The 16074-nt window shown below is 32.1% G+C and overlaps 1 protein-coding gene across 1 annotated transcript in view; it reads right to left on the bottom strand.

Moving 5' to 3' along the window:
* Window positions 1-16074, bottom strand: part of SoxN (SRY-box transcription factor soxNeuro) — a 193165-nt gene that overhangs the window by 3276 nt on the left and 173815 nt on the right. The window contains exon 3 of the mRNA XM_011496016.1: window positions 11884-12010. Coding sequence (XP_011494318.1) covers window positions 11959-12010 — 52 coding nt within the window. The 3' untranslated portion in view covers window positions 11884-11958. The remainder of the gene's footprint in view (window positions 1-11883; window positions 12011-16074) is intronic.

The raw sequence follows: 16074 nt of genomic DNA, 5'->3' as shown, positions 1-16074 counted from the left end.
CGTCAGCTCGACGACGAGACAAAGATTCGCGTCATCGGCAGAATGCCATAACCGTTGCCACGAGAGTGCAAACTTCTGGAAACTGACAAGCCCGACGATCCGTTAATGCGCGGATATTTCGCGACGGAGATTTCGAGATTCGTGGACAGCGCGGATCTGTTTTTATAAATCATTCGCTTCTCTTTTCCTGCTCTATCGTCTCTCGATCGATATATAGTGATAACGTCGGTGCTTGACCTTTGCGAGTCGATTGAAGCATTCGTGAGGGGATTGGTGAAGTGACTAGGGGAGGGGGCTGGGGGGGGGGATTGTCGTCTTCATAAAATAATGGATGTTTCGAGTTATCATTTTCATGAGCAGCTTTTCGCCGATTGAAATATTACTTTTTCGTATTTTCTAGCTCTCTTTATCCGACGCTCCAGTATTATTTGAAAAGCTTCGTACTTCCTACTTACGCCTCTTTCTTTTTTCCTTTATTTTTTTATTTGAAGTATCTTTTACATCAGACTTATCTTTCATTCGTCAGAAGTATCTTTTATTTTCAGACAGCCACTATTTACGTCACCGCGCAATTTATTGGTAAGTAATACTTAATGAACATTTATAATTACTACCAATTATAGAAATTATTGTAATCAAATAACTGCGATAATCAATATCATTTTATAATAAAAAGTTACTCATTAATCAAATATCTAATATAATTCAATAGATATATTTATTAATATCCTGTTATTCATTGAAATGTCAATATTTATTGAAATTTTCAATTGTTTTACTATACAGTGAAATTTCTTATAAATTACATTATCATATTACAATTATTCAGATATTTATGATTTTGCCGAAGATCTAACTTACATGTAATTAAATATCAAATCAATTCGAAATTATTAAAGAAATTCAATGGAATAATAAATATTATTTTATTAATAATATGTTTAGCTTTAAAGTATCTCATTTAAAGTAATATAGTAATGAAACAGTGCGTGTGTACATGTCGGTGAGAATGCGTAGGAGTATTGTATTAATTATTGTAAAATTTACCTTTTATCAAATATATTTTATCAAATATCGTGCGTGTGTACATGTCGGTGAGAATGCGTAGGAGTATTGTATTAATTATTGTAAAATTTACCTTTTATCAAATATATATACGTATATATATATATATATATATATATATATATATATATATATATATATATATGTGTGTGTGTGTGTGTGTGTCAAAATACGTTGTAATCCAATTGAATGACGTGATAGTTATTATTTTAATGTGTCAAAACTAATGATACCAGAATATCGATTGAAATATCAATTGTAACCACTAATATAACCCAATACTATAAATATAATATAAACAATATAAATGTAACCAATATAAATATACTATAAATATAATCAATAATATAAAAAATTTAGAAAATTTGCGATAAATGAATTGTTATTCTATTTACACTAGGTATCTGTGAATTGTAACAGGAGAATCCTGATTTTCAAATTATGTTTCGTAAACCACGTTTGATAAATTGTTTCCCATCACCTAATAAAAACGTTTACACCTATTAACATTAGGAAACAAACAAATAGAGCTGTTAAGCAAAAATTTATAAGCATATCTCAATACATTCTAGGAAATAACGCAACAGCGTGATTAATGTTTATGTGGTAATTAGCTTTAATTAATTCATTGAAGTGACCCCAATCGAAAAACATCAGGAGGCGAAAGAGACGACGTATATATGGATGTATCTTTTCATGAAATTGACGAGGCCCGGTATATTAGTAACTGTCGCGACTTCTCAAGGATCGACTCTCAACGAGGCCCAGCGATTACCCCGAGAAGAGAGACGCTGATGAGAGCGAATGATTTGGGGATAATGTAATTTGGCCGGTCCATTAGTCAGGTAAGACGAACGGATGGATTCCTGAGAGATGCTCGCGTTCGTCATACACGCACACACGTTAATTCCCATATTATACGTATACGCCAGTATTCGCATGAACTTTCTCATTCTGAGAATCATTCGCTCTCAGTTTTTTGGCTGTCCGCAATCATCAGGCCAAGCCGTATCATTTACACGCTGAATTAGAAGATCGGTAGTCCTTATATGTACCCAACTGTTCTCTCTCTCTCTCTCTCTCTCTCTCTCTCTCTCTGTCTCTCTTTCAGACTGATAAATTTTTAAGAAAATAAGATATTTAAGCTTATCAAATAATGACAGTGAAAAATATTTATCGAAGTCCGTTTTCACGATGGATGAATGGTGAATGTGAATAGCACAAAAGCGAAATGTTTACATTTTAATAACATTTATTATTTTTATTAAGTAGCCAATAAGAATTTTTCGCAATAATGCAAAAATTTTTTCTCGATAACGAATTGCAAAGAATGATATCGCTATATTTATTACTTTAATATGGCCACATCATATTCATATTAAGAGAGCACGTATTCCAAAGTAAGCGGAAGAATTGAATAATGAAAAAACAAAAAATAAATAAATAAAATAAAATAAAATAAATCTCCATTAAAGCTGTTATTAATCTTGTTCCCAATATAGAAATAGTTTCACAAATTACTTTATATTTTATTCATTTAATTAATCTGTATTTTTCGCAATAATAATCTAGTGACTTACTATTAGATAGAGACTATTGAGATAAATAATGATCACATTGCTATCTGATTTTTAGCCCCGTATCCATAAAATAATTTATATATATATATATATATATATATATATATATATATATATATATGAATATTAAATAATTTAATAGCTTTAATAAGACTTTTAGAATGATTTACATTTCCGTTAGTATTGATAAAATTTATTTTTAGTTTCATATTACTTACAACAGCTCAATTAATTTCAATATAGTGTTCTCAATACTCATAATACTAAGATCTCAATAATTTTTAAATTCTCAACCTTCTACCAGACAGTAAGACAAGTACATTTACTAATAAGGTAGGAATACAAGTACAGTTACTTTATATTTTTCTCTTTGAAATTCTTAATATACTTTGGTATGCAGATCATTAACGCAAGTTAACCAAGCAGTCTCTGATTTTGTTGTTGCAAGGCTTAATTTATTTCAAGAAATTTGACATGCACAGTTCTAATATATGTAATACATATTTTGATTGATAAGAATTCCAGTACATTAAAGTTTATATGTATAATAAATGTAAGTTTAGCAGAAAAATTTTATTGGAATCATAAAGAAAAATGGTATTAATGAGATCAATCGGAATATATTAAAGTAAATTCGCAAAGTTCAATCAGTTCAAAGATATTATTAATCGAATAGATTTTCTACTAATTAATACATTCTCTTGTTTTTAATTACTGGCGGGATCTTGTATCGGAAAAAAAAAATAACAATAATACTTCATCGTACACCAATTTTCAAATAACTCGTAGAATTTTAAAGAAAGTTTTGTCAAAGTCACGTGATGCAACTGCGCATGCGCTAACTTCTTCAAGGAACTTGTCGCGCAATTCCCTTCAAACGAAATTGAGCATTTGAGCTCAGATAGTTAGTTACGAAGGTCTGTTTTTTAATTTTTTTTTTCTTTTCTTTTTTTCTTACTTTTTTTGTATTTAACTTTAAATTTAACCTTGAACTTTTTCTGTGTCGGTAATCCGGCTACTGTACGAGTATTACACAATCACAGAATGTTACTACAATTAAAATAAAAAATAAGTAACAATGGCTTGTAAGACGGAAATTTTAATACGGAAATAATAAAATATAAATAAAAAACTTTTTATTAATAAAAATCAGTACATTACGTATCAATTAATACCAATACTTATTTTCTGTGATTAAAAATTAAATTATATATATATATATATATATATATATATATATATATATTCTTAATTTAGAAACAATACAACATCTGAAATATAACAATAATTCATAGAATTGAAAAATTAAAACTAATCACTGATTTATATACTTAATTTTGATATAATTTTAAAACTTTAAGAACGGCGTCCGATAAAACATCGATCGTTTCGCTACTCCCGTTCGTATTTCTTTTAAATCGTCATTGGCAACTGTTACACAGTTTACTTGCGACTGACATTACAAACGAGTCCATGACGGTTCACGAAGGTTTTTGTGTAAAGCTTTGGTTGTACATACTCAAACCTATGTCTTTTAATTTTATGTATATCTGAATTTTTTACACGTCGTCCAACTTATATAAGTCACTAATGAAAATCGTCAGTTATTCAATCAGAAGTGGTAGCTATTTTTTATTTCTCCCTTGTATATTGAGTCTAAAATTAAAATAGGATCAGCTCGATGTATAAGATTTATTTAAAATTAACGAATCCAAAAAATAACAGTAGTAATGAATAATTAAATCATAATTTTCAATAATTCCAATGCTGAAAACATTATTTTACCTTTTATTTCTTGCCTCATATACATATATAAAAATATACATCTATTTATAGAGGTTGGATTATTAAAAATTTATATAATTTATTTTCTTTCATTAATCATATCTATCAGAGTAGTAAAACAGATTGATAAACAAAATGTAAATTTTTTTTAAAAAATGCAAATATTTTGATACTTGCATTATCTTAAATAGATATAAAGTTCGAATAAAGGTTTTCGCGTTTTCGAAAAAGATAAGCACAGTCATAAAAACATGCAAGGACAGCAAAAATACATCTTTCGTTAAGTGAAAGCACTAAAATCCCTTGGCTTTTGCACAATCGAATCTTTCTCCCTCTTACCAGAGCCTACGAAGCTTACATTTAGGGTGTGAGGATACACGAATCAGCGAATCTAAAAGGGTAACTCCGCATAAGATAGAGAAAGAGAGAGAGAGAGAGAGAGAGAGAGAGAGATTGAGGAAAGCAAAGAAATGGCTAAGAGGCAAAAGGAGGAGTCCGGCAGCCTCACTAACGCTACCGAAGACACAACGACGACGACGACGACGACGACGACGACGATAGTGGAGCAGAAGAAGCAGAAGAAGAAGAAGAAGAAGAAGTTAAAGGAGACAGGCGTACGCTAAAGGGCTGGCCGAGAGCTTGGGAAGCGCCGACTCACGACGTGTAACGAGCTTCGCCTCGCTTTTCAGAAGGAAGAAGAGGAGAAGGATGAGGAGGAGGTCGAGGAGGAGGAGGAGAATGAACGAGACAGAGCAAAGAAGATACATACGTTAAAGAAGAGAAGTTGAAAAAAAGTTTATAAAAGTTTATAGATGGATAGTCTACCACGAGATTATTAAAAATAAAAAATACTGAAAAATGAAAAATTAGAACTTTGCATAATGATATCTTAAACTTACTATTCCATTCTACGGGAAATGTATCGACATTACAGCATAAATAATGCCAAATTATCTTATAAGAACTAACTTTTCTGTAAAGCTTATTTTATAAAAAGAGGACTGATTTTAATAAAATTCTCCATATAATGAATATTTGTTGTAACGATTGAAGAAAGTAATGTGGAAATTAAACATAAACTTGATTGGCACAATTATAATAAGTTCCATTAATGATTGTTTCAATTAAACGAATTAAGAATATTTCAATATAATTGATATAAGATAATATTTTGCTAATCGAAAATAGCGAGTATTTGTTAGTATTAATGAAACTGGAGTCGATGGAATTTTGACAAAAGCCAATAAGTGAGACATGTGGATAGTGGAAAAATTAAGAATAAACAATTAGAAAAGACGCAATATTGTGAAAAATTGAAGGCAAAGCTATCGGTACATCAAACGTGACTATAAAATCCATTGTAATAAAGACGAAAGATCAGACGGCGATTTTAAGCAATTATTTCATGTCGAGCCTCGCGCCGCACCTTGATTCTACTTAACAGCATAATGCGTTTAATCGTCTCTCCACCCCCCACCCTCCCCATAGCCAATGCCTTCGCTCTTTCTCGCTCTTTCTCTTTCTCTCCTTCGTACATACACGCACGCGCGCCTGCATGCAAGCGCTCTCACACAAGGTCTTGGCGATTGTACAAACAGAGCCGCTCGTCATTCCAGGGCGCGCAGGCGTGAAATCTCGAACGATTGGTCGGGACGATAGGCAAGTCTCGGGTCTCGCGCGACTCGCAAAATAAAGCGACGGCGTTTTTGCAGGAAAAAGGGTCCCTGGCCGACGACCTCACCGGCTAATTACCGAAGTAACCCATTAGCGCTATGTGCACGTATCCCTCGATCTCGGAGTCGCGAAGCTGCGTGCGTCATCTTTGACGAGTTAATCTCCGTGTTGAGACATTGGATGGGGAGGAAAAAACGGGAGACAAGAGAAAAGAAAAGCGAGAGAGAGAGAGAGAGAGAGAGAGAGAGAGAGAGAGAGAGAGAGAGAGAGAGAGAGAGGTGAGAATCAAAGGCGCTTTAGGTGAATCAGCGATATTCCACAAGTGGGGAAAGCCGCGCTATCCCTCGTCATGATCTTCGCACCTGTAATGCCACGCCTGAAAACTTTCCCGCCAGACAAAGGTGATTTTCCCATGCGCACCCCGTACCTTTCATCTGTAATTAGGATTAATTGATTTTTCAAAAAACTTATTTATCTCATCCTTCTACCTATACCTTGCTTTTCTTATTTTTTTTTAATATATTTTCCTTTTTTTTTTGTTTTTTTGATTTTTTCTTTTTTTTTTTTTTTTTTGATTTATTATATTTGAGAGCATTCATTATTTTATGTTTGCTTGGCAAGGTTAGCTTATTGCTGCAGTAGTATGGCCTCTTATTTAAGTTTAATTATATTCTCAGACGAGCGTTCAGTTATCAAGAGAAACTTTAAAAATCTCATGTATTAATGTAATTATTAATACCAATATGAACTTACTACCATTACTACTAATATAAACAAAAAATATACTTTAATATTTGCTTTAAATTAAATTACAAATACATGGACGGGTGTAGATATCGTGTTACATTTTTCATTTTATGTTACAAATTAATTAAAAGTTGCCCGCTGCACATATTACGGGTGCGTAACGATAATCTAAAATTATGACCTTATGATAAAATGCTTTTCCCACGCATAATTCAAATAATTGTAATAAGAATGTTTTTCATGCAATGTTTAGCCAGTTTATTAACGCGTTGTCAAAAGGATCCATAATTTAATTTATGTTAAAGTTATGCTCGAAATTCTTAAATACATACATCATTGAGCATAAAGCCAAGTGTATAACACGATTCGGAAATCATTGGCCCGCATCAAAGTACGCACACGAAGCAGGGAAATGACGCAGACGGACGTATTACAGAGTGCGGAGAGACGGCCTTCAATGCACAAAGTCAAGTCGATCGTAACGAAAACAGTCGACCGACGCAAGTATTACGCGATCGTCGCATAATCGGCGCTCATTTCTGGGGCCGTAAAATTGCCAGCGTAAAATGGAGTGAAACACGCAGTGGGGCCGAGTCGGTGAAGACAGTGACTCGCGCAGACGTAAAAACATCATGAAAAACTTAGTCAGTGCTATTAATGTAAAGGATAATGGCGGTGCGGACGGGCATTCAATCAGTAATGAAAATTACTTTTAATTTTTCGACAGGGCAGAGTTTTTCAGCTTTGAATGCCAGTGAATGTGTAAATAGCATTTTGTCTAATTGAAATTCGCTTATCTCACTTTATTGGAAACATATTTGTATACTTCATGACTCTCTCTCTCTCTCTCTCTCTTTCTCTCTCACTCTCCATTCTAACATTGAAATAAATTAAAAATTTTAATTCCTTTTTATCGGCTTCCATTTAAATATAATATATATGGAACTATAAATTACTTCATAATTTCTTTATTAAAGATAACATAATTAAATATGAAATTAGCGTGATTATCGATGTCTATCTTCTTTTCTAAGCAGCAATTTTTATGATAATTTTCTAATGTTCTATAAGAGCTATTGACACTTTTTACGAAATGATAGTTTAATCGGTTTACTTTCTCTAACAATACGAAATTATTGATATTTCTTATCTGCGCTAGTGTGATTTCCGCAAAGAAAGGGAGTCTAAACAAAAGATCTAATTAATTTTTAAAACTTAACTCGATGAAAAAGTTCAAATTTCAATTTAAAATTTTTATAAGCTATAATTATGAAATAGCCGATGAATAGAAGGTTTACTTGTAATTGAAATTTTATAGTCCTCTTACTAAAACACGCCGTCTCGTAATACATTATTCCTTATTAAAATTCCTATCTATCAGATAATTTTCTATTTTTACAGGACTTTGTAATTTTTTGCACAGATTGTCAATAAATTATTAAAGCATTAGTTTTTCAAATTTCCATTCAAATTTCCATTCAAAGGCCATTCATGACTTTTTCATGCACACTAAATACATGGGAATCTAAAAGCGGCGAATCTTTACTTTTATAAATACAGCAGACGTACTTGACATATCCATAGCACCGAAATACTCATTATTTTATCCAACTGGAGCTGGAGTTGGATTTAATGCATTTGCGTTCACAGTATGAATCGAGGTTGCCTCTCTTTCCTCGTCCTCTCGGCACTCGGAACAATTCGAGGAGCGCCAATAAAGAGAATTGACGAGGTGCGGGCAATAACGGAGTGTAGCGCGTCTTGGAAAAGGCGCGTGGACTCGCGACTCCGAGATTCCGCAACTGTCGTACGCGTGTAACGACGGAGTACGAAGGCTCGTCCTACCCCGGAGATTTCGTTTCAAGGTTGGCAATGAGGAGCGATCGATCGATCGAGGCGGCGGCGGCGGTGGCGCGCGCGAACCAGGGTGGGGTGGGGGGGTGTGGGGGGGGGGGCTGAATCAGAGCCTGCGATGACCGCGCGCATTCCGTATGTATCGGCGCTGCCGCGAGGCGACGAGAAGTGAAATGGGATGAGAGGCACAGCCGAGGAGATTTCGAGCTTGGCGCAATGCCGTGGACACTTTCGACCGCATTTTGTTAGGCTCTTAAATAATAAATACTCGTCCTTTGCAAATCCCGCGACCTCTAAGTCTTCTTCGTGAAAAATATGTAGATAAAAGGTGGAATGTGATTATGTTGGACTTTGGGTCACTGGGCTTGTGAGTGAAATATTTTCTTGCTCACATTGCCATGACCGATTTCTCTATTTCATCATGGCAAATATTAATTTTGATTTTTAAACTTGCGAGCCAATGTTTTTGAGCCTCGATAACCCGATATAAATTCCTTAGATATTTTAATATTCTAATTAAAGAATCAAGTTTTATCACTAATTCGTACTCTCGAAATGTCTTACTTCGTTTTCATAAAGTTTTTCAAGATCAATACCAGAGCTGGCAAATTTTACTTTCAATGACGGATCGAGCTCCTTAAAATCATTAAAATTCAACTGAAATATTTTTATTACGATAAACGTATATTTGTCTGCGTACTTGATTTTGAGCCGTATAATTTAATACATTTTATGAAGAAATCATTTTAATTTTTTGTTTTAATTAATACTACGATAATTCACGAAATTCTTTTATTATCAGCATTTATGTAATTAAGTAATTGCAAGCGACTTACATAGACGAAAACATTTTACATCTTCTATATATGATTAAAATGAATGATTTTTCAAAAGATTAGTAGCAATGCAGTGAAATAAGATCGACAAACGAACGCTTAGAAATGTAGAAAATTTTTCTTTTTTTTTTTTTATACATACGTTTAAAATATTGGGCCGAGAAATTTTGAAAGAAGAACATTATTAAACATTTTTTATAAATAAATTCATCGCAAATCGTTAAAAATTATATGTTAGTTTGCGGTAAATTTGATTACCGCAGAATTCATTGAAAATTAATTACTACGTATTATTAGAATAAATTTGACTGGCAGAAGCGATTTAATAGGAAATAAATTAAAGATTAAATTTGTCTAATTAGGATGTGGTAAGCGCTCCTGAATTGACGCTTTTGGCAGTCATATATTAATTTTCTGTCCTGCACTCATTTTAATTTCATTCCTATGACATCTGTACAATAATGATTTATCCAATAATATTATTATAATCATGCAGTAAAAAAAACTTATACTTCAATTCTTCAATTAAATCTTGAATTCTGCCATATACACTTATTTCTACCATTGCACGTTGAAGGGTACAATTATGAGAAAATAGAATAAAATTTCTACATATTAAAAAGTCCAATTTACCCGCATGATATATCGTTGTTATTAAAAAATATTGTAATATAAAATACTGCATGCTTTACCTTATAAAATATTTGTTGAGAAATGCAATTTTTTTTTTTTTTTTTTTTTTATAGCAATTAATTCTGTCATTGTGTCATATCTGTGTTAAAAGGTGCTTCGTTTAATATCAACTACTTTTTATTCATTTTTGATGTTCCTGTTCCTAACTATCTTAAACGTTTGGATCTTGCCGACCAAGAAGCGCGTCTAATTCAGAAGGCAAGTTAATTAAGGACGCGTCCACTTCTTTTTGTCTCTATTTTTACGGTTCTTTATGCGTCGATATTATTGTCTGGTAAAATTGGCAAAGTGACTGGATAGAACATGAAATACATAAGATAACCACTATATTAAATACTCACTGTTTACTTTATTATGAATTTCTTATATAAATTTGTGGGTGGTTTCGGGGGGTGGGTGATTGGGTGGGTGGGTGGGTGGGGTGGGGGGGGGGATTATTATTCAACAAATTTCATTCGAATCTTCAACAGAATCAATCCACTGTAAATAATATATTGCATATTATTATTATAATTAGTGCATTTATAAAGTATTATAAAATATTTTAACAATTAGTTAATCAGATTTGTCAATTAAAAGTCCATTATAATTTGTATCTGTTATTAGTGTTACTGTAGGCTACGCTGTTATCATGAATATATAAATAATAATCGAGTGTATAAAGAGTCTAGAGTCGAATGCTTTATATTCAATGGAAATAATGTGCATCGAAAGATAATAATAATAGGTAAATTTATTTTAATTAAATTAAGAAAACTTGAGTTGAGCAATTGTATTACATTTAATTTGTTAAAGCAGCCTTTACTGCTCTACTGTATCGTTCCTTTTCTAACATTCGTCTTTCAATTGAATAGGACACACGATATTAAACCGAAATTGAACCTGAGAATAATCCGCAATTATGAAAAGAAATTGAAAATCGTATTGCTGTATTGCTGCAAAGTACAAATCTACCAGATTATCATAATTCATAAGCGCGATAATGGTAAATTAAACGACTTATTTTTCATTTTCGTTAGTTTTCTCCAAACGATCATCTAAACGATTCAAGTGCAGTAATTTTTCAACACAACGGCCAATCCTTAATAAATAGGCCATTAATCTATGAGAATACACCCGAGTACAATAATTTATTGAGAAACAAAAAGGCTTTTGCATTTGGGAGCGCTCGATTATCTAGTTTATTGGTCCATGACGATCGTCATTCGATAGATGCAAAAAGAAACCCAAATCAGGACGAAACGTTATATTTCGTTAAAAATGGACTTAACCGAGATGGGAAATTACGGTGAGCAGTGGTGAACTTATCGGCGAGTCTCATCGGTCTCGATAAACTTCGTCTTATTCACAAGTTGAGAAAAAGAGTCTCGCCGAACAAATGTCGTGGAAAAAATCTGTCAGACTTTTAAGGAAGGAAGGCAGGCAGCAGCTTATATAGTGTTTGTTACAATAGTTTATTCGCCTTGAATATCCAGTCGTGAAGCAATCTTTTACTCCTAATAGACAGTTATGAAAATCCTGACTCTACACTTTTCCTTTTCAAGAACAATCTTTTATTACATTGAAACATAATGAAAGCATATTGCGTAATGAAGGATAAGAGCAAGTACTGGAAAGTATACGGTTGAAAAAAAATATTAAACTCTTACCGCGCAGCGCGAATCGTTTAAGAAACGCGACCCATAGTCGCTGAAGATATTCGAAGTTTTCGTTATGAATGGCGCTCACGTTGGCCACGATTCTTGTACGCGAACGTTGCTCGTTGAATTCCAATCCCTGCAAAGTACAATGAAAAATTATTAAACATTTGTAGGATTTTCGTAACTCCACTGCAAATGGAAATATTGCGCAAGTCAAAATTGGATACTATTATTGGATATATTAAAAAACTATTCAATTCAATGGCTTATTGGCATTATTTAGACAAGTAGTCAAGAAAATTGAAAGCACATATTCCTTGTTTATTAAATTCGCATAATCTAGGGTAAAATTTGTATTACAATTTTTTAAACAATCGCTATAGAAAATTTTTCTGCGGAGAAAAATTTTTTAAAATAAAATTCATCCTCCCATTGTCCTTTCACTCAATAATCAAAAGAATATTGAAAGATGTAATTCTACATCTTAAATAGCAATAGAAATATTTACTAAAACTCTATATATTAACCGAATAATTGTCACAGATTAAAAGTAATCTACTCATTAAAATAATATTACAAAAAATATCTTATTTTAATGACAATTATTCCATTCCGCTAAATTCAAAGCAGTGGCAATTAGAATTCATATTTGTATCATCGGACACACAGACACGCGCGCGCATGTTCTTCTTCTTCTTCTTCTTCTTCTTCTTCTTCTTCTTCTTCTTCTTCAGAAATACATCAACGATAAAAAGACAGGGAGCGTTAAGTTTTAGATGACACAGCACGAAATATTATTTATGACAAAAGGTAACAATATTTCTTGAAATAATCGACATTTTCAATATCAGTCATTACTGGGAATATTGGCATATATTTTTTAATTCATTTTTTTTTATTAATTTTATAAACAATTTGTAAAAAGTTGAAGAAGATAATGTCGAGATACGAATATATTATATTATTGCATAGTAATTCATTCAAATACTACATTCGATTAATTGTTAAATAAAAACCTAATTTAAAGATTCACTGAGAGTATTTGGTGAAAAATTTTTTTTTACATTCATTTTTAACTATTTATTGTTTGTCATTTACTGATAAGCCATTGCTATAAATTAACATACACTACGCTAATGCCTAACGAAAAGAGACACGCACAATCACACACATATATAGATATTCATAATATAGAAATATAGATTATAGATCGCGTTCGTAGGACTTTTATTACACTGCTTCAAAACCAGCATCGTATGCATTATGTTTTAGTAAATATAAAAGTTTACAAATTCTGAAATTATTGATTCTTTGTAAATATAATAGAGAGAATAACACAATAAATGTATGTGTATGAATTGGATTTGAGTAAATAATTAGTTTTAATATATCCGTTATTGTTCTAATTAACCATTCGCTATCTCGTTAAATACGGATACCGATAATTATTCTAATTATAGTTTATCTCAAATGAAATATTAAATAACGGTAATTTAATTTTTATAAGCAGCATATAAGAATTTATTTTAAACATTATCACCAAATAAATCAAAATTAATGTAATGCGCAAGCATTAATATGCATATGTGTTAATATAAATATGTGTGCATTTATCAATAAAATATTTTGTAAATTAAAATTAAATAAACATTTTTTTTAGTCATATTTCAAGTAACTACTTATCGAACCTCAATCAACGTCACTACTAAGCAGTTATTACAATGTATAGCTTGAATACTTCTAAAAAAAAAAAAAAACATAAGAAAAAAAAGAAAAAGAAAGATCCTAACTTGTAAAAGGACTAAAATAGGCGGCATGTAAAAAAATAATAGCTAAACGTAAAATATTGCCATTTCCTATAATTGGCATCGATTTCTGAAAGCACGAATATCGACTGTCCGTTATCGACGCAAAATCGATGATGCCGATATCATTCCGAAGATTTTTCAAAATGCATCAAATAATAATAAGGCGCACCGCAGTCCTCGTTGTTCTACGATGGAAAAAGCAAAAAAGTAAAGAAAGAGTCTGGCAATGTGATGTATGTCCTTTCACGCATGACTCAAGATACAAATTATGCTTTATAAAGACATCATTTTCTTACCCAAGACATTCTCATTCCTAAACTTGATTCAACATTAACAGTCACAATACTCGCGTTTACATACGAAGTTTCGAATTATCCTCCTACACTATCCAAGCCCGAAGCATATTTTCTTCTTCCAGCCGTCTATTCCCATTCCAAAAACAATATACAGATACACACGCACACGCACACGCGCGCACACACACACACACACATATATATATATATATATATATATATATATATATGCGCGCGCGCGCGTGTGTGTGTGTACAAATATACAAGATTTTTGTATTTTTTAATGAAAAGTACTAATGGCGGTTTTATTAAATATGTAAGCATTAATTTTTTTCCGCAGTAAATATTTTACCGTTCAAAAGATTAAAAATAACGATGTCGAGATAGTTTCCCTCTGCAATAACAGTATAACACAATTTGCTAAAAGTTGTGGATCACATGTGATCTACATAAATATTCCGATTAAGAATGTTAATTTTCAGACAGGAAAGCTATGACGATTAATTATCCTTACAAATATTCATTTCAAGCGTATACCGAATTATCACTGCACTCAATTTAGCAGATTTTTCGACGTCTCCACTCTCCATTTACTCGTGCCTTGGTGTTGTGCGATACGCAGTGGCAACGATAACCCCACCACACCCCACCCCTCGCAATCTCATCCTATGACCATCTGTCTCTGTCTCTCTTGTTCATCGCTCGTTGCAATTGGCGTGTTGTCGCGTATAAAATTAACTCGTGGATTACGCGCTTTTGCAATTACCGGTGGAGCGCATAAGATGCTGTTGCACATCGTGTGCACGCAATGCGAAAAGACACACTTTGCTACCCGTGAATGCACTACATGACAAGAGTAAGATGTGCGTATAAATCGTCATTGGAAAATAATGATGTTTCTGTCAGAATTATGAACTGGATACTAAATTGCATTAACGATTGATACTATTTCATGCCTAGCAGAAATTATTGGATAAGATAATGATCTCCAGTTTGTTAAGTTTGAAAAATCAATCGTGGACAGAATTAAATGTAGATGAAATTTCTGTGTTTAGAAAAATCGAATTGATTCTATTATAAGTATTGTATTTTACTGAAAGCTAGTTGAAATGATTGTAATGTTAAGATAATACTTACATTTACTAAAAAAGTATTCAAATTATTCGTGCAATTCTTGAAAATTTGTTACGTATATTGTATACAACTATATTATTAAAACATATTTCAATCAAGAATAATAATTCATAGTGTATTATACAATCTTTGAGAAACAGTTGGTAGTGATAGCTCGATAATATTATAAATCTTAAAAATGTTTATAAATATAAATATAATAACAGTGTATAAATTTATTGTCTCACTCATTAAGAGTGTAATAAACGATATAAATAAAAATACGGAGCATATAATTAGATATAATGAAAAAGGGTAGAATTATAATTACATTATGAATAGGATATCATTATTTATTGTTAGATAATAATTAATTAAGATATCATGCGAATGAAGTTTAATATTAATATATAAAATTAAATATATATTATAATGCATATGGTGACGAAATTTTAGAAAATGTATTGGCTATGACATGGTATTAATTATCATTAGATTTTTTGAACAATATTTGTTATTATAAAATTGAAAGTATTATGTTTATCTTTAAATTTGTAAATAAACGAGGAAGTAATTTAAAGCAGAAAATATGCTGAAAGCATAGATTTATGCAGATATGCATACTAAACTAAAAAAAGTCAGAAATACGCGTAGATTGAGTGCGGTGTCAACGAGTACGAAAAGGTAAGGCAACGTATCGAGCACGGAATAGAAAAGCAAAAAATATGAGCGTCAACGAAGACTAGAAGAAAGTAAAGTAAAAAATGAAAGAGAAACTGAAAGAGGGAAAAAAAAGAATCTCATCGAAGAGGGCAGAGAAATGCAGGGTGTCTCGACGTTATTACACAGTTCATTAGGAAAGCTCGCCCGAGGCAGAACGAAGAGTGAGAACGAGATAGAGAAAGAGGAAGAGCAATTGCAACAGATGCGGATATGTGTTTTTCACTCACTCGCATTCTCTCTCTCTCTCTCTCTCTCTCTCT

This window comes from Ceratosolen solmsi, unplaced genomic scaffold (assembly GCF_000503995.2).
Source record: "Ceratosolen solmsi marchali unplaced genomic scaffold, CerSol_1.0 scaffold10, whole genome shotgun sequence".
Taxonomy (NCBI): Eukaryota; Metazoa; Arthropoda; class Insecta; order Hymenoptera; family Agaonidae; genus Ceratosolen; species Ceratosolen solmsi.
The sequence above is the reverse complement of the archived record's forward strand: the minus strand, read 5'-3'. Positions and strand labels throughout refer to the sequence as shown.